Source organism: Odontesthes bonariensis, chromosome 23 (genome assembly GCF_027942865.1).
Source record: "Odontesthes bonariensis isolate fOdoBon6 chromosome 23, fOdoBon6.hap1, whole genome shotgun sequence".
Lineage (NCBI taxonomy): Eukaryota > Metazoa > Chordata > Actinopteri > Atheriniformes > Atherinopsidae > Odontesthes > Odontesthes bonariensis.
This window is the reverse complement of record NC_134528.1, coordinates 31,522,732-31,550,048: the sequence shown is the minus strand read 5'-3', so window position 1 is coordinate 31,550,048 and position 27,317 is coordinate 31,522,732. Positions and strand designations below refer to the sequence as shown.

Genomic DNA, 27,317 nt, shown 5'->3' with positions numbered 1-27,317 from the left:
ATCAATACTGCCACAAAAAAGAAGGTCCAGTTTCAAATTCTTGGATCAGTTTGACATGTCAGTTCATATGAACAGAATATCCAGAGAAGAGTCTGTGTTCAAGGCAAGCCCCGAGCTTTAGGTCCCAGTGGATGATGCAGAGGAGACAGATGAGTACTGGGCCACGTGCACCAGTCCACTTACTTTAACATGATCCACAAAGGGACCCAAAAAAGCACCATGGAGTGAGCATCCAAAAGTGGGCACATGCAAACACACACACTCCATTACACACCTATAGAGACACACACACACACACACACACACCTATAGAGACACACACACACACACACACACATCTATAGAGACATGCACACACCTACACACACACACACACACACACACACACACACACACACACCTATAGAGACACACACACCTATAGAGACATGCACACACACACACACACACACACACCTATAGAGACACACACACCTATAGAGACATGCACACACACACACACACACACACAAAGAAAGAAAGAAATGACTGTAGTTAGAAGATTAATGGAGATTTTCCAGGTGAAACATATGAATTTGTGAATGTTTGGTTTGTTGTTCTCACATATTTGTGACCTCAAAATGTCATGTATGCTCCCACACACGCACGCACACGCACACGCACACGCACACACACACACACGCTCTCCCTCTCTAACACTCTTACACACACACACACACACACACACACGCTCTCTCTAACACTCTTAAACATTCACAATGTTGAAAACAAAGTTGTTTTCTAATGAATATATTGTTCGTTTTACTTGTATAACATTTCTCATTCGTTCTAGAATGCGCCGCTGAGGGTGGCAGCACGTTGGAGTGGCTCTGTACCTCACATTGAAATTTTTTCTTTTTTCTAAATTTCATTCCTGTTTTTTCTTGGAAGAAATTGCATTTTTTGGACAACTGTTCCTTCCTGCCTTGGATGTTGTGCAGCTGGATTGATTTTTCCCAATACTTTTGTATATTTTGCTCTTTTGTTATGATGCATAACCATAGGAACAGGGTGGTTTACAACAGGGAGCAGCTGATTAACATTGGAAAAGCAGAAATAATTCGACAACTGAAGCCAGAAATCCCACTGGAATTGAAAAGGAGGCGTCGTGGATGCAGAGCAGGAGCAAAGAGGAGAGAGAGAAAGAAGAAGTTCAAACCATCTCTGCCATCCATCATCATGGGCAATGTAAGATCGTTAGCTAACAAGTTGGATGAACTTCAAGCCTTGACAAGGACTCAGCAAGAATATTGGGAATGTAGCATTATGTGTTTTACTGAGACATGGCTACAGGATCATATACCCGACTCCAGCGTCTCTCTGCCGGGCTTCCTGACTGTACGAGCAGATCGAGATTTAAAGAGTAGCAGGAAAAGGAAAGGGGGTGGATTGGCAGTGCTTGTCAACAACAGATGGTGTCACCCAGGACATGTTACTATGAAGAGTCGTCTCTGCAGTCCTGACATTGAACTATTGGCAGTAAGTTTTCGTCCATATTATTTGCCAAGAGAGTTCACCAGTGTTGTTTTGGTGGCTGTTTACATTCCACCCTCAGCTGTTGCCGACACTGCATGTGATGTCATCAGTTCCATTTTTGCTAAGATACAGACACAACACCCCAATTCTTTTGTGGCAATATCTGGTGATTTTAATCATGCCTCACTCTCTGCTACACTGCCAAATGTTCAACAGTTTGTCAGCTGCTCTACCAGAGAAAACAAGACATTGGATTTGTTTTACACAAATGTCAAGCATTCATACATTTCCAAATCAAGACCTCCCCTGGGTAAATCAGATCACAACCTTGTTTTTCTCTGTTCAGCATATAAACCCCTTGTCCAGAGACTACCTGTCACAAAGGGGACTGTTAGAAAGTGGTCACAGGAAGCTGAAGAAGCCTTACAGGTTTGTTTTGATGCAACCGATTGGATTTCTCTTTGTAAGCCACATGGAGAGGACATTAATGCCATGACTGAGTGTGCGACTGACTATATAAACTTCTGTGTGGACAACACCATCCCCACCAGAACAGTGAGATGCTTCCCTAATAACAAACCCTGGATCACCACTGAGCTAAAGGAACTATTGAACAAGAAAAAAAGAGCCTTTAGGGAGCGAGACAGGGAGTTACTGAGGAGTATACAGAAGCAGCTCAAAGTCAAGATCAGAGAGAGCAAGGAGGTGTATAGAAAGAAGCTTGAGAGTAAACTGCAGAGGAACAATATCAGAGATGTGTGGTCAGGAATGAAGAAGATCACAGGCCTCAAGCAGAGGGAGGATCGGATGGATGGAAGTCTGGACAGAGCAAATGAGCTGAATACATTCTTCAACAGGTTCAGTTCAGGAACAAGCTCACCATCCTCCCCTCCTGTTCCCAGCCAAAGAGACATCCCACCCTCCTCTGACCCACAGCTTTCCTGTAACATCTCCACCTCCACCTCAGTCATGGATTCTTCTGCTTCCACTAGTTTGTCATCAACCCAATCAGGAGATGCTGCTGTCCCCTTTGCCTCCCCCCCCCACTTTTCTGTTTCTAGAAGTCAGGTGAAGAGGCAGTTGGAGAGACTGAACCGGAACAAGGCTGCAGGTCCAGATGGTGTCAGCCCCCGAGTCCTGAAGGCCTGTGCAGAGCAGCTCTGTGGGATTCTGCAACACCTTTTCAACCTTAGCTTGACCTAAGAGAAGGTACCACTGTTGTGGAAGACATCCTGTCTGGTTCCGGTACCAAAGAAAACTCACCCTTCAGTCATCAATGACTATAGACCTGTTGCCCTGACATCCCACATCATGAAGGTCCTGGAGAGACTCCTGTTGACCCACCTGTGTAAGCAAACCAGCACATATCAGGACCCCCTGCAGTTTGCTTATCGCCATGGAGTTGGAGTTAAAGACGCTATCATACACCTGCTTCAACAAACCCACTGTCATCTGGACAAAGCAGGCAGCACTGTGAGGATCATGTTCTTTGATTTCTCCAGTGCATTTAACACAATCCAGCCTGATCTGCTTCGTCTGAAACTCCAGAAGACTCAGGTGGAGGCCTCAACAATCACCTGGATTAATGACTACCTGACAAACAGACCACAGTTTGTCAGACTGAAGAATTGTGTGTCTAACCAGGTGATCAGCAGCACAGGAGCACCACAGGGGACTGTACTCTCACCATTCCTTTTCACTCTGTACACTTCAGACTTCCAGTACAAGTCAGACTCCTGTCATCTACAGAAATATTCAGATGACTCTGCAGTAGTCGGGTGTATCAGAGATGGACAAGAAGCTGAGTACAGAGAGCTGGTGGACCGCTTTGTGGCATGGTGTGGGAACAATCATCTCATCTTGAATGTTAACAAAACAAAGGAGATGATTGTAGATTTCAGGAGAAACAGGGTCAGATCAAACCCTGTTTCCATCATGGGAGAAGAAGTGGAGGTGGTTGAGGAATATAAATACCTTGGTGTTCATGTGGACAACAGACTGGACTGGAGACACAACAGTGAAGCCATCTACAAGAAAGGACAGAGCAGACTGTACTTCTTGAGGAAGCTAAGGTCCTTCAAGGTTTGCAGCAAGATGTTGCAGATCTTCTACAAGTCTGTTGTTGAGAGCGTCATTTCCTCTGGCGTCATCTGTTGGGGCAGCAGCATCAGAACCAGGGACCTAAAAAGACTCAACAACCTGATAAGGAAGGCTGGTTCTGTTCTGGGGACGGCTGTGGAACCTCTGGAGACAATAATGCAAAGAAGGATTTTGCATAAAATCAAGAGAATTATGGACAACCCTGAACATCCTCTCCATGAGACTGTTATCGGAAAACAGAGTCTCTTCAGTCAAAGGCTTCTTCAGTTTGGATGCAAAACGGACCGCTACAGGAAATCTTTCCTGCCCACAGCCATCAGCATCTATAATAACTCCTTGATTTAATTGAGCTACATCAACATTTAATTTCCCTCTGGGATAAATAAAGTATTTTTTAATTTGAATTTGAATTTGAATAATCACACAAAAACCTTGGAGTTTTACGACCCTTGTAGCAGTGTTGCCCTGAGGCAACAAACCCATATCTGATTCGGGGGGGTGGGGGGGTCAGATTTTATCATGGATACGTTATCAGGGACATCCCAGCTCCCAAAAAATGGGGTGAAATATTTTTTTGGAAAAATTCATGCCATTAGGCTATTAATATTCATTAATACGTCATGCCCCCAGGGGGCTCAGAATTCTACCAAGGCCAAAATACATCTGAGCCCACACACAACTAAGAGAAAGACGAGTTAGTAGGTATCTTAGCTCCACTCATGTTAATTGAAGAAGAGATCCATTATTTCATTTATAACAAGAGAGTTGCAGTGGATCCACGTACATTCGGTCCAGGGTACCTCGGGGGGTCACAGATGCTGTAAACCTATGCACGATAAGGGACTGTCACCAGAATGTGTGTGCAAGTATTATCTGTCAATGGGAATCTCAACCCGTGACAGCACTGGGTTGGAACTTTTTCATCAAACTTCAAACATTGTTGATATTTTGGGAAACATGAGTGAACCATTCAAATAAGAAAACAATCTGGTCTGTGAGTGCTTCAAACTGGAAGTTGGAAAGATAGATGCTGTTAGCAAAACCTTGACATACAGCAGAGGATGAAGTAGGATCAGCTTCACCTACTGCATGCCTCAGTAACCTGGTTCTCCCCGTGCATGTGTGGGACCTCTCCTCCAACCATCCAAAAACATGCAAGTTAGGTGAACTGGTGACTCTAAACTGACCATAGAAGTGAGTTTGAGCGTGTGTGGTGACCCGCCTGTGACCCGCCTGTGACCCGCCTGTGACCCGCCTGTGACCCGCCTGTGACCCGCCTGTGACCCGCCTGTGACCCGCCTACTCGCCTGTGACCCGCCTACCCGCCTGTGACCCGCCTACCTGCCTGTGACCCGCCTCTTGCCTGATTGGAATAGTCTCCAGCATCCCTGAGACTTGTGTCTGTGCTTGTCCTGTTGGATCTCAGTGCTGCATTTGATACGGTCGATCACAGTATCTTATTACAGAGACTTGAACATGTTATTGGGATTAAAGGAACTGCATTAGGCTGGTTTAAGTCATATTTATCTGATAGATTTCAGTTTGTTCTTGTAAAAAAAACTTTCTAATGTTTATTGTGTGTTGTGGATGAAAAGCCTTCAGTTGATCCAAAATGCTGCAGCCAGAGTTCTGATGAGAACTAACAGGAGAGATCATATTTCTCCAGTTTTAGCTTCTCTTCATTGGCTCCCTGTTAAATTCAGAATAGAATTTAAGATTCTTCTCCTTACATATAAAGCTCTTAATGACCGAGCTCCATCATATCTTAAAGATCTCATTGTAAGATATTTTCCTAACAGAGCACTTCGTTCCCAAACTGCAGGTTTACTTGAGGTTCCCAGAGTTTCTAAAAGTAGAATGGGAGGCAGAGCCTTCAGTTATCAGGCCCCTCTCTGTGGAACCAGCTGCCAGTTTGGGAGGCAGAGCCTTCAGTTATCAGGCCCCTCTCTGTGGAATCAGCTGCCAGTTTGGGAGGCAGAGCCTTCAGTTATCAGGCCCCTCTCTGTGGAACCAGCTGCCAGTAAATGCCCAGGAAGCAGACACCCTTTCCACTTTTAAGACCAGGCTTAAAACTTTCCTTTCTGATAAAGCTTATAGTTAGGGATGGCTCAGGTAATCCTGAAACATCCCATAGTTAAGCTGCTATAGGCCTAGACTGCTGGGGGGCCTCATCTGTCATACCTTTCCTCACTTTACTCTCTTTATGTATATGTGACATTATTGTGGTCATTAACTCGTGTTTCCCTGGTCCAACAGGTATCCTTTGAATGGTGTTACAGTGTTTGTTGTCCCCTCTTTTCTGTCTTCTCAAACCCCAGCTGGTGGAGGCGGATGGCCACCCTTCCTGGTTCTGGTTCTGATGGCCACCCTTCCTGGTTCTGGTTCTGCCAGAGGTTTCTTCCTGTTCAAAGGGAGTCGTTTCTCTCCACAGTCGCCTCAGGCACGCTCAGGACGGGAGATTGGACTGAAGACAAGTTTCAGTGCAATCTGTTGGTTTCCTTAGCTAGGAAATTGTTTTTGAATTGGCTCTATATGAACGAATTGAATTATGTTTAAATGAATTATGATTACAATTAATTGAACTCCAATTGACTTGAATTGGACTTTATTATTTAAGTGCCTTGAGATGCAAGAGAGTCTGGCTGCAGACCTGCACTGTCAGGACCCACAGACCTGCACTGTCAGGACCCTGTTGCAGACCGTCACCTGCACTGTGAGGACCGGAAGTGCACTGTGAGGACCGGAAGTTGATTCGAAGCCTTTCAAAATAAAAGCGTGTGTATCGGAAGCACGTATTTTTAAACTATTTTAAACGCTATATTTTTCAAGAGGTCCTCACAAATTAATTAATTAGTTAACAGTACGACATAAAATCTATCAATTCCCGGTCTATTGTTTTTATTTGTATTGTAAACTTTTGTTTGGTCACTGCACACATTTTCTCTTAGGCTCATATTCATAAGCCAACATCTCACAAGATGCCATAGGCCTATACTGTACATTTTATTGTATACTATAGAGTAAGTCACTGCTATTTCATTATCATTTCATTTTGACTTTATCGCACTGCTCTTTATATATATATATGTATTTGTTTCAATTAGTTTTTCTGTTGTATTATTCTGTATTTTTATCCTTAACCACCATAAATTTCATGTTTGGTTCTATGTCTATGCCAATTATGTTCTTGTGCTGCTGGAACACCTTAGTACCACTAAATAGTACCCTAACTCTTGATATCTACAGTATAATCTTAGTCAAATTATTAAGGGATCAATGAGAAAACATAAAAAGCACACCAAGTCACAACATGATCAAATGTTCTGTAGTGTTTATTCAGTCAAACATTCACAATATGACAAAAAATCTTTGTTTTTGTCGACTACCTGTTCACAAAATATCAACATATCGTTAATATTGTGAAATATCATTTTGAAAGGCTCCAGGATCGCTTCTCTTTCATCCTCGTCCAGTTCTTCGTTCCACAACCTCCCATACTGTAGAGCAGCCTCTGCCTGTTCCTCTTCCCCCATGCCCAGAACGTCAGGCAGGTCCAATCTGGCAGACAACAGTGGTTTGTTGGTCTCAGCCCACTCTGCTGCATGTCTGCAATTTTGAAGAATGCGATCTTCAACCGAGTCCTATGGAAAAGACAGAAAGAAAGATGTCTGTCCTATAGCTGCCACACCAACAGTATCTGACCAATAGATACTGTGCAAAAGCTTACGCCTTGTGTCCACATCAGCAAGTCTGGCTCTCTTGGAGACCTCTGCCTGCTGCTCTTCTTCCTGAGTACTCAACTATTAATATGAATACATGCATTATACATACTTTATACTCTTACCTGAATTTGTAGTCCAGTTTTCTCTGTCCAGTTGCCAGGATTTAGTGACTGGGATAGGTTTCTAAAAGACAGAAAGTGAGGTGTCAGATGTTCTTCACTGCAACCTACATTCCCTTCATTTTCCTTTTACCCTTTTACAAACCAAACCACAACCTGCCAGAAGTTAGAAGCGTTGGCTAATACTTATGAGTACAAACAAACAGACAAATACATTATGCTTACCTTTAAATAAAATGCCACCTTTTGTATGTGCCTCTAAGTGGCTCTGCAGCTTGGACAATTTTGTTGGTTTAAATTGTAGGCACAGAGGGCAGTGAAACAGTTTGCAACATGACGTGCAGCGTTCGATTTTTGGCGTAGTGCCGGCGGTTGTTATTGAAATATGCATCTGTAAGAGACAAATAATGTCGTAATAAGTAAAACTAAATTATATATATATATATATATATAAATGGCGCATTTAAGTGAGCACTATCGATACGATAACAACGCTAAAGACTAGCCAAAAGTAAAAAAACCTGATTCTTTAAAATTAATATAACTTTACAGTATATAGTTATTGAAATATGCATCTGTAAGAGACAAATAATGTCGTAATAAGTCAAACAAAATTATACAAGTCAGCACTATCGATACGAAAAATGGCACATTTAAGTGAGCACTATCGATAGGATAACAACGCTGAAGACTAGCCAAAAGTTTAAAAAAAACCCTGATTCTTTAAAATTAATATAACTTTAGAGTATATAGTGTGCAACGTAACGTTCCAGTGAATAAAGACTGTTTCTGTTTCTTCGTATGAAAGAAAGAGTAGTTTTCACTCGACTTTTACTCACCTCGTCGTCTCCACAGTTCAAATGGGGAACGAAAAATACGTGCTCCTCACTTGTCGCTTCGGGTCCTCACAGTGCAGGTGACGTCACAGTGCATGTCTGCAACTAAGGGTCCTGACAGTGCAGGTCTGCAGCCAGACCCCTCTCTTGAGATGTGCCTTCAGCATGCACAATGGGAGCAGCAGCTCTCTGACACATCTCCTCTCACTGCTCTTCCTTGTTGTTTTCGCTGTAGAAAGGATTCAGTGGTGAACAAAGCGACTCACTGCTGTTCTACTGCCCTCTGCTGGCCGTTGATGAAGATAACATTTTACACATTTTATTTGCATCCATTCTCAGAGCCGAACTGACATGATAAACCAGACAAAGATGAACATTTGGGTTCTGTGACTAAACTTTTCGCAGGATTCATTTGCTGTGATTTGCATGGCACAGCAGACATCCCAAGTCTCCCGGAAGGTCCGGGAGTCTCCCTGATATTGATAGTTAATCACGGATGCCCGCGAGTCGGATAAAATATCCCGGATTTTAGACTATTCAAGGGAGTTTTTTTTTTTTTTTTTTTTTTTTCAATGCGAGTGAGAGCGTGCAGGCAATAAAATAACTCGTGCAACTTGCGCGTTTCGACTGCGCAGGCACGAGAAAGAGAGTGGTGTGGGGAGAGGTTGCTTGTGAAACCTGTCTGTCCAAAGCGACGCTCTGTTCAACGAGCGTCCAGGGCGACTGCTTATCAGAGGGCGGCGGCGGCGGCGGCGGGGGGGAGGGGGGCGGGTGGTGATGGTGGTGGAGTGGAGAGGAGAGGAGACTGAGTCATCTCCCTGAAATGAGTTTTTGGAACTTGGGATGTCTGGCACAGGATCAGCGTGGCCATGTAAAAGTATGCCTTCGAACTACGCTGACCAAGATGCTTTGCGTCGAAATCCGCTTCCTAGTTACTGGTTTGGTTTCCTGCTTCTGTCAGCTGGTACATGTGCAACGGCAGGAACTTCCTGCAAGCTTTTTGCTTTTTGTTGTTGTTCTCTCCTTGTTTGAAGGCTTTTTCTTTGACATGTTCTGACATCTTTAGTATTATTCAGAACACAGCATCAAACGCTTCCTTATTGGGCTTGTTGGAAGAAAAGAAATATTTCCCGCGCGAGCTGAAGGAGGTATGATGAGTGTTTAACAGCGGTTCATCAGGTGGGTACATTTTCTATTTGATGTCATTGGTTTGGCAAAAGTAATAAAATAGCTTTAGTGTCACTTTACAGTTGTGTGAAAATGATAATCCGATTATTTTAAAACGGTTATCAATGATGGTGTTCCCCAACCAGCCCCATGTAGAAAAAGGGCTTAGTTTAAGTTTACACTCACATCAGACAATAAAACCTGGTGGATCCTCACAGTTTGTCAGCAAGCCAAGAAAATATTAACCAATTAAATGAGGCAATCATTGTAAAAATAGATGATTTTCTCCAGTTACTGGACATGTCCCCAAGGACAGAGGAAGGAAGTAAAGAAAGCTTTGTTTACCTTCTCTGCTCAGGAATCTGGGGGCCCATGATGGAGGATTTCAGGCGGACATACCTGCGGCTGTGTCAGGAGGGAGGCGTAGAAGCCCAAGAGAGTGTCCTGGCTCAGCTCCAGGACGTCAGGGCTGTTCAGAGCTCCAGACTGGACCTCAGTGGGCAGAGCCTGTCTGCAGATACCTGCAGTGTGCTGGCCAGGGCCCTCCAGAAAGATGCTTTCTTTACAGAGGTGCTGCTTAGTGACTGCATGCTCAGCGAAGAAGGTGTGTGAGCCTACGTTTTGCTTGATGAGTTGTATTAATTATGTGTATTTCACCTGGTAGGAAACAGTTCGTGAACATAGAATTGTGAATATATAGTCGTGTGAAAAAGTAAGATCATCCTCTTTCAGTGATGAGGTTTTATGTATCGGTACATAATAGACTGAATCATCAGATCCTTCTAAGGTTTCCAGAGGTAATTCCAGAGGTAATTCCAGAGGTAAATCCAGAGGTAAATCCAGAGGTAAATCCAGAGGTAAATCCAGTGTCAGATAAACAGCAGAACGTTTCTTTGCTACCCCAATGCACCTGCAGCACATAGTACCAACAAGGCGAACTACACCATACCCACCACACCTACTTCCCTTTTTCATTCACACACTGATGGATACATCGGTAGCCAACGTGGTGTTTAGTGCGAGTGTGTGTGGATGTGTGTTTATTTATTTTTGTATTTCTTTTCTTTTTATTATCATTTGTTTTTTTTTTCTCTTTCTTATCTGATTTATGGGGTGTCTGGGTCTGGGTCTTGCTGTCCTCTGGCCTGCTTGTGCTGTTCCTGATGGGGGGGGGGCATTGCCTCTCCCTGCTGCTCGCAGCTTCACCCCCCTGTGGGGATGTCTTGACCCCCAGGGTGGATTGTGGCCCTATACACTTATACACTCATGATTAAGCATGGTTATTATGTGGGACCATCTATGTGTATTGCATGTTCATGCACACTCACACACACACTCATTGTGCTGCGTGGCGATTCACCGCCAGGACAGTAGGTGGAGCAGCGGGTTTTTTCAATGACAAGCCTACTACGATGAAAGGAAATTCACCGCCAGGACCTCTTCAACAAGTCTCTCTTCGACTGGATTCATCATAGACATAATATATTATATATATTATGTCTATGGGATTCATGCTTCTTCTTCTTCTTCTTCGCTTTCTACCTTGGCGTTTGAAAACAGCGGTCTTTTATTAGGGGATGAAACCGGAAGATGAACACGCCGCGGATGTGATGTAGATAGTGGCTTGTGCTCACGTCCAGAGTGGCTACTCGATAGCTCTGCTCGCGTCTTGCGTGAAGTTTAGAAAATTGAGGTGATACACGCAAGCACGCAAGGGGGGGCTTGCAACCGCGCAAGGGTTTGCGTTGCGTCTTGCGTTGCGTCTTGCGTTACCGACTATAAACCAGGCTTAAAGGCTGAGTTATACTTCTTTTAACTGCCCCTGCGTCTTGCGCGTATGTTAATGGCTCGAGACGTTTATGCTTCATTTTGCTTTGTCGGCGGTTGCGTGTGCTGCGTGGCGATTCACCGCCAGGACAGTAGGTGGAGTAGCGGGTTTTTTCAATGACAAGCCTACTACGATGAAAGGAAATTCACCGCCAGGACCTCTTCAACAAGTCTCTCTTCGACTGGATTCATCATAGACATAATATATTATATATATTATGTCTATGGGATTCATGCTTCTTCTTCTTCTTCTTCGCTTTCTACCTTGGCGTTTGAAAACAGCGGTCTTTTATTAGGGGATGAAACCGGAAGATGAACACGCCGCGGATGTGATGTAGATAGTGGCTTGTGCTCGCATCCAGAGTGGCTACTCGATAGCTCTGCTCGCGTCTTGCGTGAAGTTTAGAAAATTGAGGTGATACACGCAAGCACGCAAGGGGGGGCTTGCAACCGCGCAAGGGTTTGCGTTGCGTCTTGCGTTGCGTCTTGCGTTACCGACTATAAACCAGGCTTAAAGGCTGAGTTATACTTCTTTTAACTGCCCCTGCGTCTTGCGCGTATGTTAATGGCTCGAGACGTTTATGCTTCATTTTGCTTTGTCGGCGGTTGCGTGTGCTGCGTGGCGATTCACCGCCAGGACAGTAGGTGGAGTAGCGGGTTTTTTCAATGACAAGCCTACTACGATGAAAGGAAATTCACCGCCAGGACCTCTTCGAGTGGATTCATGCTTCTTCTTCTTCTTGTGAATAGCTGGTATTTTGTCAGATTTTCAACACCTTGGGGGTCTAAACGACTACTCATTTCGCCTGAAAATGTTTCAAATGTTGCTAAAGTTATATATATTTACAGAGTTTATAGCTTAAGGGAAATCAGCTTTTCAGGCTGGCTGGTTTCGGCTCGGGCAGGAGTGAAGTAAACGCTCTGCATACTGTCAGATCGATGAGTATGCCGTTTGCAAGTATGTTGTATGTAGTAGGCGGTTTCGAACACAGCCAGTGGCTTGCGCTTGCGTCTTGCGTGAAGTTTAGAAAATTGAGGTGACACACGCAAGCACGCAAGGGGGGGGCTTGCAACCGCGCAAGGGCTTGCGTTGCGTCTTGCGTTACCGACTATAAACCAGGCTTTAGGCTGGATTCCCCACAGAGGCCGTGGATTGTCTTCAGTTTGGTTTTTACAGGTGTAGCAGCTGGTTGTCTGATTTTTCATTGTTTTCTGTGATTGTCTCTTCCTTTTTTTTTTCCTTTGCTCTCTCTCTCTCTCTGTCCCCCGGTCCAGTTCGGCACTATCACATGTTTAGTATTGTAACCAAAATAAATAAATAAATAAATATTCCAGAGTGATCAGGAACCTTACACAGTAAATTTCACTATACTTGGAGTATACCCACAGTCTCCCGAGTCACTTCCTCTCCATACCTAATTTACACCGACAAAAAGCACTGTGTAGTGTGGTGTATGAGTGTGGGTGAATGGGTGAATGTGACATTCAGTGTGAAAGCGCTTTGACTGGTCAGATTGACAAAAAAGCGCTAAACAAGTACAGTCCATTTACCATGCTCATACCTTTAATCTCCACACCAAACCCCGGGGCAGCTATTGAGCGGCAGGGGGAGATTATCAAGAAAATGCAAACTCATACCTAATCATAAAACCAAGTTCTGACCCTCAAAAATCCTTTGAAACATTTGGGACCCACCACTCCACTACTTTGTTCCCCTAAAGCTTTGGACCCCACAAGTATAGGGGTCTCACAGATTAGGGATCTCACAAACATTGACCAACAAAACACACACACACACACACACACACACACGCACACACGCACACACACACAGTACATTGTAGTAGATACATTTGTTTGGTTTGGTGCTGCACATGGAACTGAACACCATATGTCTGCTTCTATACTTGTGTGACTCAGGTGCCAAAATACTTCTGACAGGCCTGTTTGCCAACAAAACTGTAAAATTCCTGGATCTAAAGGTAATGTCTGTCAAATTATACTGTTTACACACTTAACACACAGAGTGTTTCTATTACATTAAATATGCCTTTCAGGTTTGAATATTATTGTTCACAGGGAAATAACCTGAGATCGACTGGGGCCGAGTTGCTGGGAAAGTTATTGGCATGTAACAAGACTCTGCGTAGGTGAGAACCTATACATTTGAATTAAATTGAGTATTACTTTATTAATCCCTGGAAGGAAATTATATTGCTGATGTATATAATTAAAGAAATGCTACTGCTATAAATAACAAAATAAAAATTAAAAAAAAAAAATCAGCAGGGGCAGTCTGTGGCGTAGTGGGTACAGCAGACGCTCCATGTACAGAGGCTATAGTCCTCGTGCAGCTGGCCCCGGTTCAAATCCCGCATCGGACGGCCCTTTGCTGCGTGTTATTTCCCCCTCTCTGCCCCTTGCTTCTTGTCTCTCTTCACTCTCCTATAATAAAGGCATAAAAAGCCCCAAAAAATATTGAAAAAAAAAAAAAAAAATTAGCAGACAAACATTCAAAAGGTTGTTGTGTAGCAAGGTGGTATGGTCATTGGCATTGATCACCATCAATGTTATGGATTGTTATTTTTTTTTAGCTTTGCAACAAAGTAGTTGATGATGTCACACGCAGCAGGTAACACAGGTGAACTCTCTCAGTAGACAACATGGACAGGAATACAGCCAGCAGTTCACCATCTCTCTGTCTGCCCATAAAGTCTCAAAGTTGAGTAGAGATGTGTTAGAGTTGTCCCTGCAGCTCTGTAATATATGGATTTTCTGATATTCCTGCTGCATGCTATTCAGAGGTTAAAGGTCATCAATTTTTCCATCAATATTCTCCCAGATTGATCAAGGGAAGAAATTTCTTCAACTTCTTCCTCCTTATTTCCATTTTGTTCTTGCTCTGCATCCTAGACATCTCCTCTCCATTTTGTCTGGATTTCTGGTCTTATTACAGGCATTACTTGGGCTTTGGAAAGCTAATACGCTTCCTCATGCGACCAACTTCTTAGCACTCCAGTATCTATGTGTGCATCATTGACTCATAGGCTTTCATGTAGTCAATCCAACAGTACACAGATTTGTATGTCTAAGCTTGTAGTCTCGGGTGATCATTCTGTCGACCAGTGGCTGGCGGTTAGCTCTTCTGATGTTACATCCAATTCCCCTTTGGGCCCCGCTTATGTATTGAGCCATGCGCCAATTCCTCTTATCTGCTAAGATGCCTCTTAATCGTCCGAGGGGAACATACTAGGTCAGTGTGTTTGAGGTGTTTTTTGGGTAAGATAATTTAAAGTAGCACTTGAGAATTTGGCCTCTCCTACAGTTGTGGGATGTAGCATCACTGTCTTAAAGACAAGTCTCTATGTGAGCACGTATAGCAGATCACTCAGTTTGGAAAAAGTTTCAACAATTTCTTTTCCGTGAGGTTTGAGAAAGCATTTTCAGGGTTGAGAAAAACAGGAAGAGCTGCAGGGAATAGTGTGCCAGCACGTCCATCTTTACCAGCATCTGTATGAGCCACCAAAGCCCAAGGAAGTACAACTATTGTAAATATTACAAAAACACAGAAATGCTAAAAAAAAATGAAATAGAAGTTGATACTGTGTGGTTACATTTGTGTATGCATTTTGAGCTTCTTTTACAACTTGTTCCATAGATATTTCTGCAATGTGACAGTGCCATTTTCTCAGTAGTGATACCGAATGTTTAGGAAGATAACTGCAACAAGTCAAGGTGCGACAGTATGAACAAGTATGGTACTGTGTTGACATCACATTTGCAAGCAGTCCTGCTAGAGTGGTGTTTGTTTGCAAGTGAATTCAATTCAATCATACCTAATTTATTCCCAAAGGGAAATTATATTACTGCAGTATAAATTGTTGTTGTAGATAAATAACAAAATGAGATTCAAATCAGTTTGTAACAGAAAGAGGTGTTGTTAAAATCCTTGAAGACTGCCATGAATGGACTGCGAGATGCTCACACTCACTCCTCGGGACAATTTAGAGTCACCAATGAACCTGACATGCATGTTTTTGGGTGGTGGGAGGAAGCCGGAGTACCCGGAGAGAACCCACGCATACACGGGGAGAACATGCAGACTCCACACAGAAAGAACCAGCTGGGAATCGAAACTGGAACCCTCTTGCTGTGAGGCGACCGGGCTCCCCGTCACATAAATATGTTGATCCAAAAGGAAAACTTGTATCGTGGCTTTGGATAGTCCATTGAATTCCACAGTCACTGACAGCCAAAGTTGTTCCAGCGTGCATGTTGATTAAGGCAAGGGAAGTTTATTTGTAGAGCACAATTCATACACAAGGCAAATAAAAGTGCTTTACAGCTACATAAAATCAAAAGAAGGCAAATAAAATCATTCCAAAAAACAGAAGGTCAGAAATGAGTTCTATATAAATACATCTAATACAATAAATCATGCTATAAAGGATTTATGATTCGCACTGAAACAAGATTTTCTCATTGTGAAGTTAAGTGCATTGGAAAGCATTTCATTCCAGAACCTGATGCATTTTTGATTTGTGTTTGCAGGCTTGTTTTGGAGTGGAATGCTTTGGGGTCATGGGAAGAGGCCTTTTCACTTTTTTGTGAGGGTTTAGCCTCCAACAACATGCTGACGCAGCTGGACCTGCGCAACAACCAGATCAACCACCATGGAGCATCTGAACTCGCTGGCGCACTCCGATGCAACGGCACCTTGGAAGAGCTCGGTAACGTACCATGAAATGAAAGTGGATCCTGGGCTGGAGTACATCAGCGTTAGCACCAGTAGGCTGGAAAGAGCTGAGCCTCAAAGGCCAAAGTGCATTTTGGACGTTCTTTATTTTGACGTAGACAACAATATTCTGATTTAACCTGATTAAAACCTTACTCTGAAATAGACACGTTCATGCAATTTTCTGATTACCTCACATGGACATACAATAATGATACATACATACATACACTGAACTATGTGAAGTTGAAGTATGCTGATCTTATTCACATTATGGAGTCATGCCTTAAAGACATGGTTGGTAATCCTGTTCAGAAACACATTTTGTAATACTGGGTGAAATGGTCCGTCTATCCTGAGAGAAATCTATACAAGATGTATTTAGAAAAAAGGACGAAAATAATCAGACCTCTGTGGCAGCTGCAGGACTGAGAAAAGGCTGACCAATCCAAGATCAGCAGGACGCTGATCTCGGATTGGAGCGCCTACAAAAAACCAATCAGATGCCTCTGCTTTCTGCCTACGCCCCCCTCTGCCGGCTCCCTGCTCCATGTGCGCATGCGGTTCTACCGGCTTTGGATGAAGCACTGACGGAATGGGGAGGGGGGGGTGGAGCTTAGAGGAGGGGCCACTTTCGAATCTTGCTAGCTCTCTTGCTAGCTCTCTAGGATTACCTACCATAGCTTTAACTGCAATATTATGTCCGACTTGTTTTGGGCTTTTTTTGTCAATTAGGGGCTTGTTTCCGTCACAAGATGGAGTAACGCAGCTCAGATGGAATTCAGTGGCCTGTTCGCCACTGAAGGCTGCAGGAAAAAGAAAGCAACCTGAGATATGGATATGATTAATACTTTGAATGGATGCAAACATTACAGCTGCGTAATGAGCCATTTATTCTTTATGACATGTAAACAAGAATGATCCCGTCTGATGTAAACATCACAATGAGGACATTGTCCTGTTTGGAGTATCACGCTTGTACACAAAGCCACTGACTCCAAATACAATAACTTTAGATTCATACTGAATTCTTCACTTTAATCGTTCCATTTATGGTTAGAGTAAACAAAGCTGCTTTATGAGATGTTATAGAAAAAACGGATGAGGAGGAAATTCTATTCTGTTTTGGAGAACAATAAACATCCTCCTGGGGGATGAATAAAGTATTTTTCTCTTCCATTCGATTCTATTTAACTATCATTTACTTCTATCTCTAATTTTTCTCTCTATTTCCTTCTCAGATAATTTTTTCTCAGACATCAGGTGGAGAAGTTTCCTGTTTTAGATCTGACTCTTAAAAAAGTAGGGTTCAGGGTTCATATCAGTAGTGGAAACCCCTGACATAGCAAGTACAACGTTTCCTTTCATTGTTAAGCCGATGACATCCAAATCTATTTCCCTTTTAGGTTGGATGTCTCTGTCCCACTGCAGCCTCAGTTTAACTGTCCTCCAGGTGTCAAAGACTGCCAACTCCCAACTTTCTCCCCTTAAAGACAACGAGACAGAGATGATTTGAAATCGTTCCCGTGTGGAACAGATAACTGCCCCACCTTTTGCTTCTTACTGTTTGTTTTTAGATAGTTCCTTTAAACTAGAGAAGCATGTGACCACAGTAGTCAAGTCCACTTTTTATTAGTTATATCAAATTGCCAAAGCAAAAGCAAAATCCGATCTGCCAGAAGACCTTGAAAAGCTAATTCACGGCCCCGGATTGGACTGCTGCAGCTGCTTCTGGCATGGTCTGAACACTCAGGCCACGATGCTGCCGCATGTCTTTTAACGGGTCACAGAAAGCGTGACCACATCACTCCAGCTGTAGCACTTTTACACTGGCTGCCTGTCCATTTTTCCATTCTTTGAATCACTCTTACTTTTCACAGACTCTGGGAGAACCTGCCACTCAATATTCCCGTTTCATGCTTTTAATTCCAGTCCCATCAGGTCTTTAGTGTTGAGCTGTCTCTTCGTTTTAACTTTTGTTTCCGAGGTAGATGGTTGTTTTTATTTTTTAAATGTGCTATAGAAATCATTTAACATTGACAATGCTTGAATTTACATGCTGGTTTCAAAGTTGAAAACTGCTTAAATTTTGAATAAAATGCTAAAAATAATCAAATGCTTAAAAGGGTAATTGCATTTCTTTTGTAATAAATCACTATCTAATTAAAAAAATTGCTTTGTAGATAAAGAAATAGAATAGAGCATGATTGTTTTGTCTTTAAAGTGATAGTTCCCTTCTTTTGACATGAAGCTGTATGACATCCCATATTAGCAATATCATTTATGAACATTTGACTTACCCCCTGCTGCGTCCTGTGAGCAGAGTTCCAGCTGAGTTTTGTGCTGTGCAGACCGAAGTGCAGAGCGAGCAGTCCCCTGCTTCCGAGCAGCAAACACCGTAACAGGCGCGGCTGTCGGCAGCACGCAGTGATACAAAGGGAGAGAAAATAGGGCCAAGTCATTGTGAGGTCTGATTTTTTTCCTGGAGAATCTCTTCATGTCAAAAGAGGCGAACTATCCCTTTAATGAAGAAGACTGGATTGTGGATTTGTTTCATTCAAAATGAGTCAAAGAGCTGATGGACTGCCTTCCTAAAGACTAATGTTCTCATGTGTTTCACATCTTTGATAGAGAATGATCAAAACTTCAGTGACTGTTTAATATTAGCCCAGGTAGATGATATAGGATGCAAAATCAAGTTAGAGATAAGTGTTTTCCTTTCATTCCTCAGCCTTCTGTAGATGATGTCACAAAGCAAGAGTTTGGTTCTTTGTAGCAAAATATAATCTGAATTCATGTGACAGAATTAAAATTATCATCATCCTGGCTACGTAAACATGTCCTTATATATGTACTTTTTAAGTGCATCTATAAATACAACTCTTATCTATAGCTGTATCTCTTTCTGACTGTTTTCAGATTTAAGGTGGAACAACATTGGTCTGTTGGGTGGCAGATCCTTGCTCGAGGCACTCCGAACAAACAGGAGCGTAGTGCAGCTGGAGATGGCAGGGAACAACACACCCAGTGACGTTCTTAAAGCACTTGGTAAGTTGGGAGCTGTTTTCACGTGAGTACTTCTGGAGGAAAAGCCAAATATCTCCCCAGTGATATATCAGAGTGAGGCAATATGTGAACATAACAGCTATGCCTCAGAAACATTTACTGAGACCGAGTGTGTGTGCTGGAATGAGTTGATGCTTCATAGTCATACTGTGGAAGAATTCAAATGCAGCTGACACTGGGATCCACATAAAAACAGTAGTCATTCTCAAAGTGATTTCCACAGTGTAGGTCTGTGTGGTCCCCTTCCTCACATTTCCAGCTGGGAGACTGCAGACTCTACTGTCAAGTCCATACGTGAACAGGAGCTGCAGATAGATTGTTTGCACATTCTCCAGAAAGCTCACATGTAACATGCTTGCTTGTTGACATGCTGGTATTTGTCTTTTGGCACCTGTCAGAGCAGACCACAGGGCACAACTCGGACAGACAGTCCACCTTAAGAGAGAACTGCAGCCGGACACACGTCCTCAGCAGGGAGATTCAAACGCTGAAGGAGGAGAAGGGACGGCAGGTAACCCAGCAGCTGGATAATATTGCTGTGCTTTTATATGTTTACGTTCATATTTTTGTATATATGAACATTTGAAAGATATATCAATATTGCCTTTTTGATTTTCATCTGCTTTGCCTTTACGTAGGTAAAGGCTAAATGGACTGCCTTTTCATAGTTCTTTTCTTTTCTTGTCTACCACTTTACTCTACAAGCCAGATTCACACACATAATTTCTACAGTTTGTACAGTTATCTGTTGGTATGCAGAGCTTTTTCTTTATCATACACGCACTTGCTCACCAGTAAAAGCATTGGGGCAATGTGGGGTTCAGTGTCTTGCTCAAAGATAGTTTGACTTGTGGACTGGGGAAGCCTGGCATAAAATCCCAGCGCTTCAGATCAGCAGACAGCCGCTACCTCCTGAGCCACAGCCATAGCTCACAGACCCTCGGGGCTCATTGTGCAGGCAGGCAGCCTGGGTGATCCATGCTGAATGCCTTTTCTATCAGACAAACCACCCAGGACTGCTGTGAAACTCAGGGAAACTTCAGGTACTGCGATTTTGAAATTTCTATGACTGAAAGAAGAGTAAAGATCGATGAGCTCATTAATTCATTTTCTTTGCATTTCCCTGCAAGTTGATAGGCATATAATCCTTTTTATATATGATGGAATAACACTTGCAGTCTAGTGACCATTCATTGTATATACAGATCGCATATTAATATTAATTAAATTAATATTAATTTTTCAAAATGTGGCCTGTACACCCCGACTTATGGTTAGGCCTGCAGTCCTGTGACATCGCCTGGTGCTGCTACCTTAGGGTTAGAGTTCAGTCAAAGGGAAAGGTTATTAACCCCCACTCATTGTTGAAATTATTAACTTTATTATAAAAAATTAATTAAAAATAATTTTTTTAAAAAGTGGCCCGTGCAGTCCTGTGACACAGCCTGGTCCTGTTACCTTAGGGTTCAGTGAAAGGGAAAGGTTATGTACATACACAATCCTTGTTGAAGTTGTTAACTTATTAAAAAATTAACTAAATAAACTGGAAACCTCTGGGTCCTGTGTCAAAAGTGGAAAAGGGTTTTATGATTAGGTATGGGTTTGAATTTTCTTGATAATCTCCCCCTGCCGCTCAATAGCTGCCCCGGGGTTTGGTGTGGAGATTAAAGGTATGAGCATGGTAAATGGACTGTACTTGTTTAGCGCTTTTTTGTCAATCTGACCAGTCAAAGCGCTTTCACACTGAATGTCACATTCACCCATTCACCCACACTCATACACCACACTACACAGTGCTTTTTGTCGGTGTAAATTAGGTATGGAGAGGAAGTGACTCGGGAGACTGTGGGTATACTCCAAGTATAGTGAAATTTACTGTGTAAGGTTCCTGATCACTCTGGAATTTGCAAGTAGTGTCCATGGGTCGGGGTGGCTGTTGCTCAGGAGGAAGAGCAGTCACTCAACTAGGGTTAGGGTTAGGGTTAGGAAGTTTTGTGTTTTCAGGAAGTGATGAATCTGGAACCATGGTGTACTCCACAGTTATGTTACAGCGAGTCGCTGAGAGGAAAACACTCTGCGGTTCATGTTGCTGAAAGCTCTGTGAAGCTGTTTGAATATATCTGAAGAATGAAACATTTTTTTCAATTCAATTCACTGAAAGGTTATTTTCATGGAAAGTGCTAGCTCTTCCACAGAATGGGATGCATTCTGTGAACCACATGGAGATGACTGGTTGTGCAACAAACTCAATAAACCTGCAGAGAGAATATCATCCCCACAAGGACAGGGAGCTCTTTCCCCAGTAATTAGTCCTGGATCATCGGTGATCTAAAGGAGGTGCCAAGCAAGAAGAAGAGGCTGGGGGAGGTAGAGTTCTCATGGAGTGGGCTTACATTTAAGTGACCGACGGAAGTCTGGACGGATCCAATGAACTGAACATGTTTTTCACCTGGTTAATCTCAGATCTGATCAAAGCTGGTGGACCGCTTTGTGGCATGGTGTGGGAACAGTCATCTCATCTTGAATGTTAACAAAACAAAGGAGATGATTGTAGATTTCAGGAGAAACAAGGTCAGATCAAACCCTGTTTCCATCATGGGAGAAGAAGTGGAGGTGGTTGAGGAATATAAATACCTTGGTGTTCATGTGGACAACAGACTGGACTGGAGACACAACAGTGAAGCCATCTACAAGAAAGGACAGAGCAGACTGTACTTCTTGAGGAAGCTAAGGTCCTTCAAGGTTTGCAGCAAGATGTTGCAGATCTTCTACAAGTCTGTTGTTGAGAGCGTCATTTCCTCTGGCGTCATCTGTTGGGGCAGCAGCATCAGAACCAGGGACCTAAAAAGACTCGACAACCTGATAAGGAAGGCTGGTTCTGTTCTGGGGACGACTGTGGAACCTCTGGAGACAATAATGCAAAGAAGGATTTTGCATAAAATCAAGAGAATTATGGACAACCCTGAACATCCTCTCCATGAGACTGTTATCGGAAAACAGAGTCTCTTCAGTCAAAGGCTTCTTCAGTTTGGATGCAAAACGGACCGCTACAGGAAATCTTTCCTGCCCACAGCCATCAGCATCTATAATAACTCCTTGATTTAATTGAGCTACATCAACATTTAATTTCCCTCTGGGATAAATAAAGTATTTTTGAATTTGAATTGAATTGAATTGAATCAACACTCACAGCTTCCCTATCACACTTCCATTATATCCCCCTGCAACTCAGTCAGGGATTGTAACTCCCTAATCTAACCTTCATCCACCCCCACAGCAGGACACACTAGCCTCTTTCTCATAAGCCTTTTCAAGCCAGCACTAATGTGCCTTCATGTGTGAAAGTACACAGGCAGAACGGGTGCCTCCTCTGAGATGACATGGGAGTGAAACAATCCAGCCTCATGTATGCTTCTGAGACCTCCTCTGCCTCCCCCTCCTGCCTCTTTGTCTCGATCAGTCAGGTGAGGAGGCAGCTGGAGAGACTGAACCAGAACAAGGCTGCAGGTACAGATGCTGTCAGCCCCAGAGTCCTTAAGGCCTGTGCAGAACAGCTATGTGGGGTTCTACAGCACTTCTTCAGCCTTAGCGTGAGTCAGGAGAAAGTTCCAGTGCTGTGGAACACATCCTGCCTTGTTCCTTTACCTAAAAAAAGAATCTCCTCAAGAAGACTTCTGGTGGAGAGTGGAAGTTGACGGCAGCGTAACGGATCCCTCTTGTTTGGTCAGTCATTATCCCCAAGTTATATGAAAAGAAGTATGAGATATTGGGCCTCATGCAAGAACATTTTCGTAGTTTCATCCTAAATTTCTCTCACTTTTTTCGTAAGAAGGTCTCGTACGGGGGTGGTCCGTGGCGTAGTGGGTACAGCAGGTGCCCCATGTACAAGAGTCCTCGCTGCAGCTGGCCCCAGTCCGAGTCCCGCATCGGACGGCCCTTTGCTACATTTCGTTCCCCCTCTCTCTGCCCTCTGCTTCCTGTCTCTCTAAACTGTCCTATCCATTAAAGACATAAAAGCCCCAAAAAATAATTGAAAGAAAAAAAAGAAGGTCTCGTACGAACACGCCACGCCAGATTCAACAAACTTAGTTCATGTTTTTATTGATTTTGTTGAAAACAGGGAAAACAGAAACAAACTCAAATTCAAATTTCCAATCTAACAACAAACATTCAACAGACAAGATAAAGCAGAAATGGGTCTTTATGGCCACGCCTGTGATTGTTTCTCTTTTCTCTCTCAGTTCCTTGGACTGATGGAGACCATAGACCGGCAGAGGGAGGAGATGGGACGATCCAGTAGGTCAGTGGAGATGCTGTGTACAGTCACTGGCTGTTTCCATAGTTTTAGAGCTATGAGAAACAATCTCCCCTTTAACCTTCAATTCATTAAAAATTCATTAAACCCTGAAAAATGTAGAATGTATTAGCTTTCGACTTTTGAAATAAATGTTGTATAATGATCGCTTTGCATCATCTGCAGTTGTGACCTCATCTACTTTTTTCTCACATTAGGTCAACCTCTATTCAGATTTGTCAACTCCAAGAAGCTTTGAATGAGAGGAAGTCGGCTGTCAACTCTCTGACTGCCAAGTAATCCTTTCATCTGCCGTGTTCAGTGCTCAGTATACAGAAATGTGACCCAGTGCAAGTTGTCTGGGTTTTTTTAGTAGCTAAGTAAATCTGTTTTTTCATACAGCATGGACAGACGAAGGTGATATACTCAACAAATGACATAAAACTGATATTTTGTGGTAATTTTTCATATCCTTGAAATAACCAGGATTGGCAGATTAGGTGGCTGTGGTAAGAGTCTCATTTAGACCTTTGAAACAGACGTGTTAGGGTCTGACCAAACAATGCAGTTTCAGCAGCTCTTATCACATCATGTATGTGTCATTATGTGATGGTATAATGTGTTATTGTGCAGGTTGCAAATGACAGAAGCGGCCATTGCTCTCTCTGAGCAGAAAAACCAGAGCATGGGAGAACTCCTGTCTCGAGTGAGGGCTGAGAAGGAGGAACAGAAGGAGCACCAGAGCAGAGTCAGGAAGAAGGAAGCGGAGGTAGGAGGAACAGACGACCGCTGCTCAGTGACACCATGAAGTAAAGTGTGACATTCACTCAAAGGTTTAATATACAGCTATTGTTCACTTTGTAAGAACTACACTCAACTGGGACCCTCATTTCCGTTCAATGAGAGAATGGCACTGACACAAGCATGGGTCAAGCGAGGTAGGGAGTGAATGACAAGAGCGAGAACAAAGCAGTGAATCAAGAAAGAAATTGTGCTTTTTTTCTTAATATTTTTTGGCATTTATGCTCTGAAGCACAAATTTTGCTAATGGGAATGTAATGGATTGCTGGATTCTGTATGAAGCAGCCAAAGCACATGCCTGGTCTTGGCTCACCATGAGTATGTGCATAAGTGTTTGAGTGTGTGTGCACATGCATGTCTAGATGAGCAATAATAATTTGCCTGTTAAAAAAGGTGTGCCTAGTTGTGTTAAATTAGCTGTGTGTTTGTGTCAGAGGAGGTGTGACAATAACTTGTGTAGCCTGTGTAGTAGTTAAGACTAAAATCGAGTAAAATCCATATATTCTGCCATGTAATGGAGCAGGATTGGGCAGGATTAACAATGCATTTCGCATTGTTTATTCTCTGCTTCAGGTTATTAAGAAAATTCTCCCTTCAGATAAGGTCTTTTGAGCGCTTCCTTCATGAAAAGAAAAAGCCAGAGGATGTAATTTGAACATCAGGGGTTTGCCTTACCTCATCACTTCATTAAAACATTGTGAAAAAAATGACCAAGTGCAAAAGACACAATTTTAACTTGCTGATGGCACACAATGAGGCATTAGATCCCTCACTGGCATCTGCTGAAGATCTTTAAGATCAAACTGAACTTTGCATAAAATTTGCATTGACTCAGAACAGACAAATCCAATTCAATTCAATTCAGTTTATTTATAAAGCGCCAAATTAAATCATCTAAAGGCACCTAAATAGTATAGTATTATTCAAGACAATTGGAGTTCAATTCATTGTAATCATAATTCATTTCAAAATAATCCAATTCATTCATATAGAGCCAATTCAAAAACAATTTCCTATCTAAGGAAACCAACAGATTGCACCCAAACTTGTTTTCAGTCCAATCTCCCGTCCTGAACGTGTCTGAGGCGACTGTGGAAAGGAACGACTCCCTTTTAAGTTCACACATTGAACTATATATATATATATATATATATATATATATATTTACTGTAAAACCATATCAATAAATTGAATTGAATTGAATTGAACTTTACCAATGATGTTGCGACTAAAGTGGAGTAATAACACGAAGAAACATCTGTAGAACAGTTTTTTAAAAGTTACATTACAATTATAATTATATCTTACAAACGGCAATTTCCTTTTTGAAATTTGAAAGCTTCCCATGACTTCAGTCCCATAAGATTTAAGTCACCACTTCCTCAATATCTTGAAAACCCTCTTGAAAGTAATAATTTTACATAAAACACAAATAACTTTGCTACATATCTGACATACATGTTGAGAAGGGTTTGTGTTTCCTTATCTTTGCTTCACTCATCTGTACATATACCTCTGAATCTTAAACATTTGAAGAAAAAACATTTCCAAAACACGCATTTTCCCTTTAAAAAGGGGGTGTAAAAAGTTTAACAAACTAATATTAATATCAGCAAGTTCCTGTAGTTCTGATAGTATTGTGAGTAATGATTTATACTCGGCTGATTTGTAAAATATTTTTTGGGCTAGTTTGGATGCTGTGCTGCTCCTTCTTTTTTTGACACTTTTCTAAAGTTCTGTTATGATGAGTTGCCATACCAACACAAGACAAAGTCTTTGACAAATGGGAGCAGCTTATTGAGCTGTCAACGAAAGCCAGAAAAAAAGACTCCAAATCCCTGATGATTTTAGGAGGAAACACTGTGGATGTCAGGGAGAAGTACGATAGGTCTTCCCTCAATACTGATGAGGAATGTCCTCCTCGGCTTGTGGTTCGAGGAATGTGAAATTGACATTCAAAATGTCATTGCTTCACTTTAAGACAAACTCTTAGTTCTCTAAGTTTAAACTCTTGCCTTTTTAGGAAGCCAGCTGGGCAGCAGCATTTGTAGTCTTGATAAAATTAGATATGGCAAGGGCATACTGTTGACATTGATGTTACGCCAGCTGACTAAATTTGACATTGGGCGTGTAATGCAGCATTGTTAGAAATGATCCTAATAAGATGGTAAATAATGTTCTTTTTCCATGTCCACTTGGTTGTGAGTCAGAAACCTGAACAACAACATTTTGCTAAACAAAAAAGCTTTATTAGATGTTGATTATCATAAAATGAAAGCTTTATGCTTGTCATGGTATTGTATTACCATCTCAAACTGACAACCATAATCTCTCCATTCTCCAGGATTGTGCACTCAGAGAGGAAAAGCTCCTCAGAGAGATCCAAAACCTGACGGAAAACAATGGCCAACTCAGGAATAAAGTATGAATCCTGCCTATTAAGTACAGTGTGAATTTAATAGCACACACAAGTCGCATGGTGAGAACTGTTATATGTGAACCTAGTTATTGAGTTAGTAATAACTGTATGTTAGGTGGAGGAGATGGAACGCAGATGTAAGTCTCAGCAGCAGCAGGTCTTTGAGCTGAAGCAGGAGCTAACCAACAGTACAGCTGAGCTCAAGATACGGCTGGCACAGGCAGAAGGTAATCAACAGTAGTTACTACAAATGCTCATCGAGAATGCCATTTTCTCATGTGAAACCCAATAAATATTTCCTATTTGTCTGACAGATCGTCTTGAAACAGAGAAGCGAAGGTCGAAGCAAGCTCTGGAGGACATTGAGAGTCTCCACCAGAAAGAGGTGCTCGGCCATTGTTGTCCAAACATAAGACATCTGTCTGCGTTTTTACAATATGACTGTTGAACCAAAGAAAATCTGCAGTAGTAATGTGAATTATATACACTATATTGCCAAAGGTATTGGCTCATCTGCCTTTATACACATATGAACTTCAGAAACATTCCATTCTTCATCCAGAGCAGGGATGTCCAAAGACGGTCCTCGAGGGCCGCTATCCTGCAGGTTTTAGATGTTGCCCTGTTTCAACACACCTGATTCAGATTAGATGAATCTCTTCAACAGATTGCTAAGTTCTGCACAAGCCTGTTAATGATGTCTTGATCGGAATCAG

General features: G+C 42.4%; 1 protein-coding gene and 1 long non-coding RNA gene across 2 annotated transcripts in view; one reads left to right on the top strand and one right to left on the bottom strand.

Moving 5' to 3' along the window:
- Window positions 1–6,861: 6,861 nt before the first annotated feature.
- LOC142373919 (uncharacterized) lies at window positions 6,862–8,406 on the bottom strand. The gene is made up of 4 exons (XR_012768602.1): window positions 8,296–8,406; window positions 7,682–7,847; window positions 7,343–7,520; window positions 6,862–7,256 (listed from the first exon to the last, which is right to left on the bottom strand). It is a non-coding gene; the product is annotated as an uncharacterized LOC142373919 (long non-coding RNA).
- Window positions 8,407–9,155: 749 nt separating this feature from the next.
- lrrc45 (leucine rich repeat containing 45) overlaps window positions 9,156–27,317 on the top strand; it is a 24,634-nt gene continuing 6,472 nt past the window's right edge. The window contains exons 1-13 of the mRNA XM_075457608.1: window positions 9,156–9,471; window positions 9,818–10,063; window positions 13,207–13,268; window positions 13,366–13,436; window positions 15,838–16,016; window positions 18,941–19,069; window positions 19,486–19,598; window positions 23,329–23,387; window positions 23,600–23,677; window positions 24,015–24,150; window positions 26,527–26,604; window positions 26,717–26,828; window positions 26,916–26,986. Of these exons, the coding sequence (XP_075313723.1) occupies window positions 9,832–10,063; window positions 13,207–13,268; window positions 13,366–13,436; window positions 15,838–16,016; window positions 18,941–19,069; window positions 19,486–19,598; window positions 23,329–23,387; window positions 23,600–23,677; window positions 24,015–24,150; window positions 26,527–26,604; window positions 26,717–26,828; window positions 26,916–26,986 (1,320 nt within the window). The 5' untranslated portion in view covers window positions 9,156–9,471; window positions 9,818–9,831. The remainder of the gene's footprint in view (window positions 9,472–9,817; window positions 10,064–13,206; window positions 13,269–13,365; window positions 13,437–15,837; window positions 16,017–18,940; window positions 19,070–19,485; window positions 19,599–23,328; window positions 23,388–23,599; window positions 23,678–24,014; window positions 24,151–26,526; window positions 26,605–26,716; window positions 26,829–26,915; window positions 26,987–27,317) is intronic.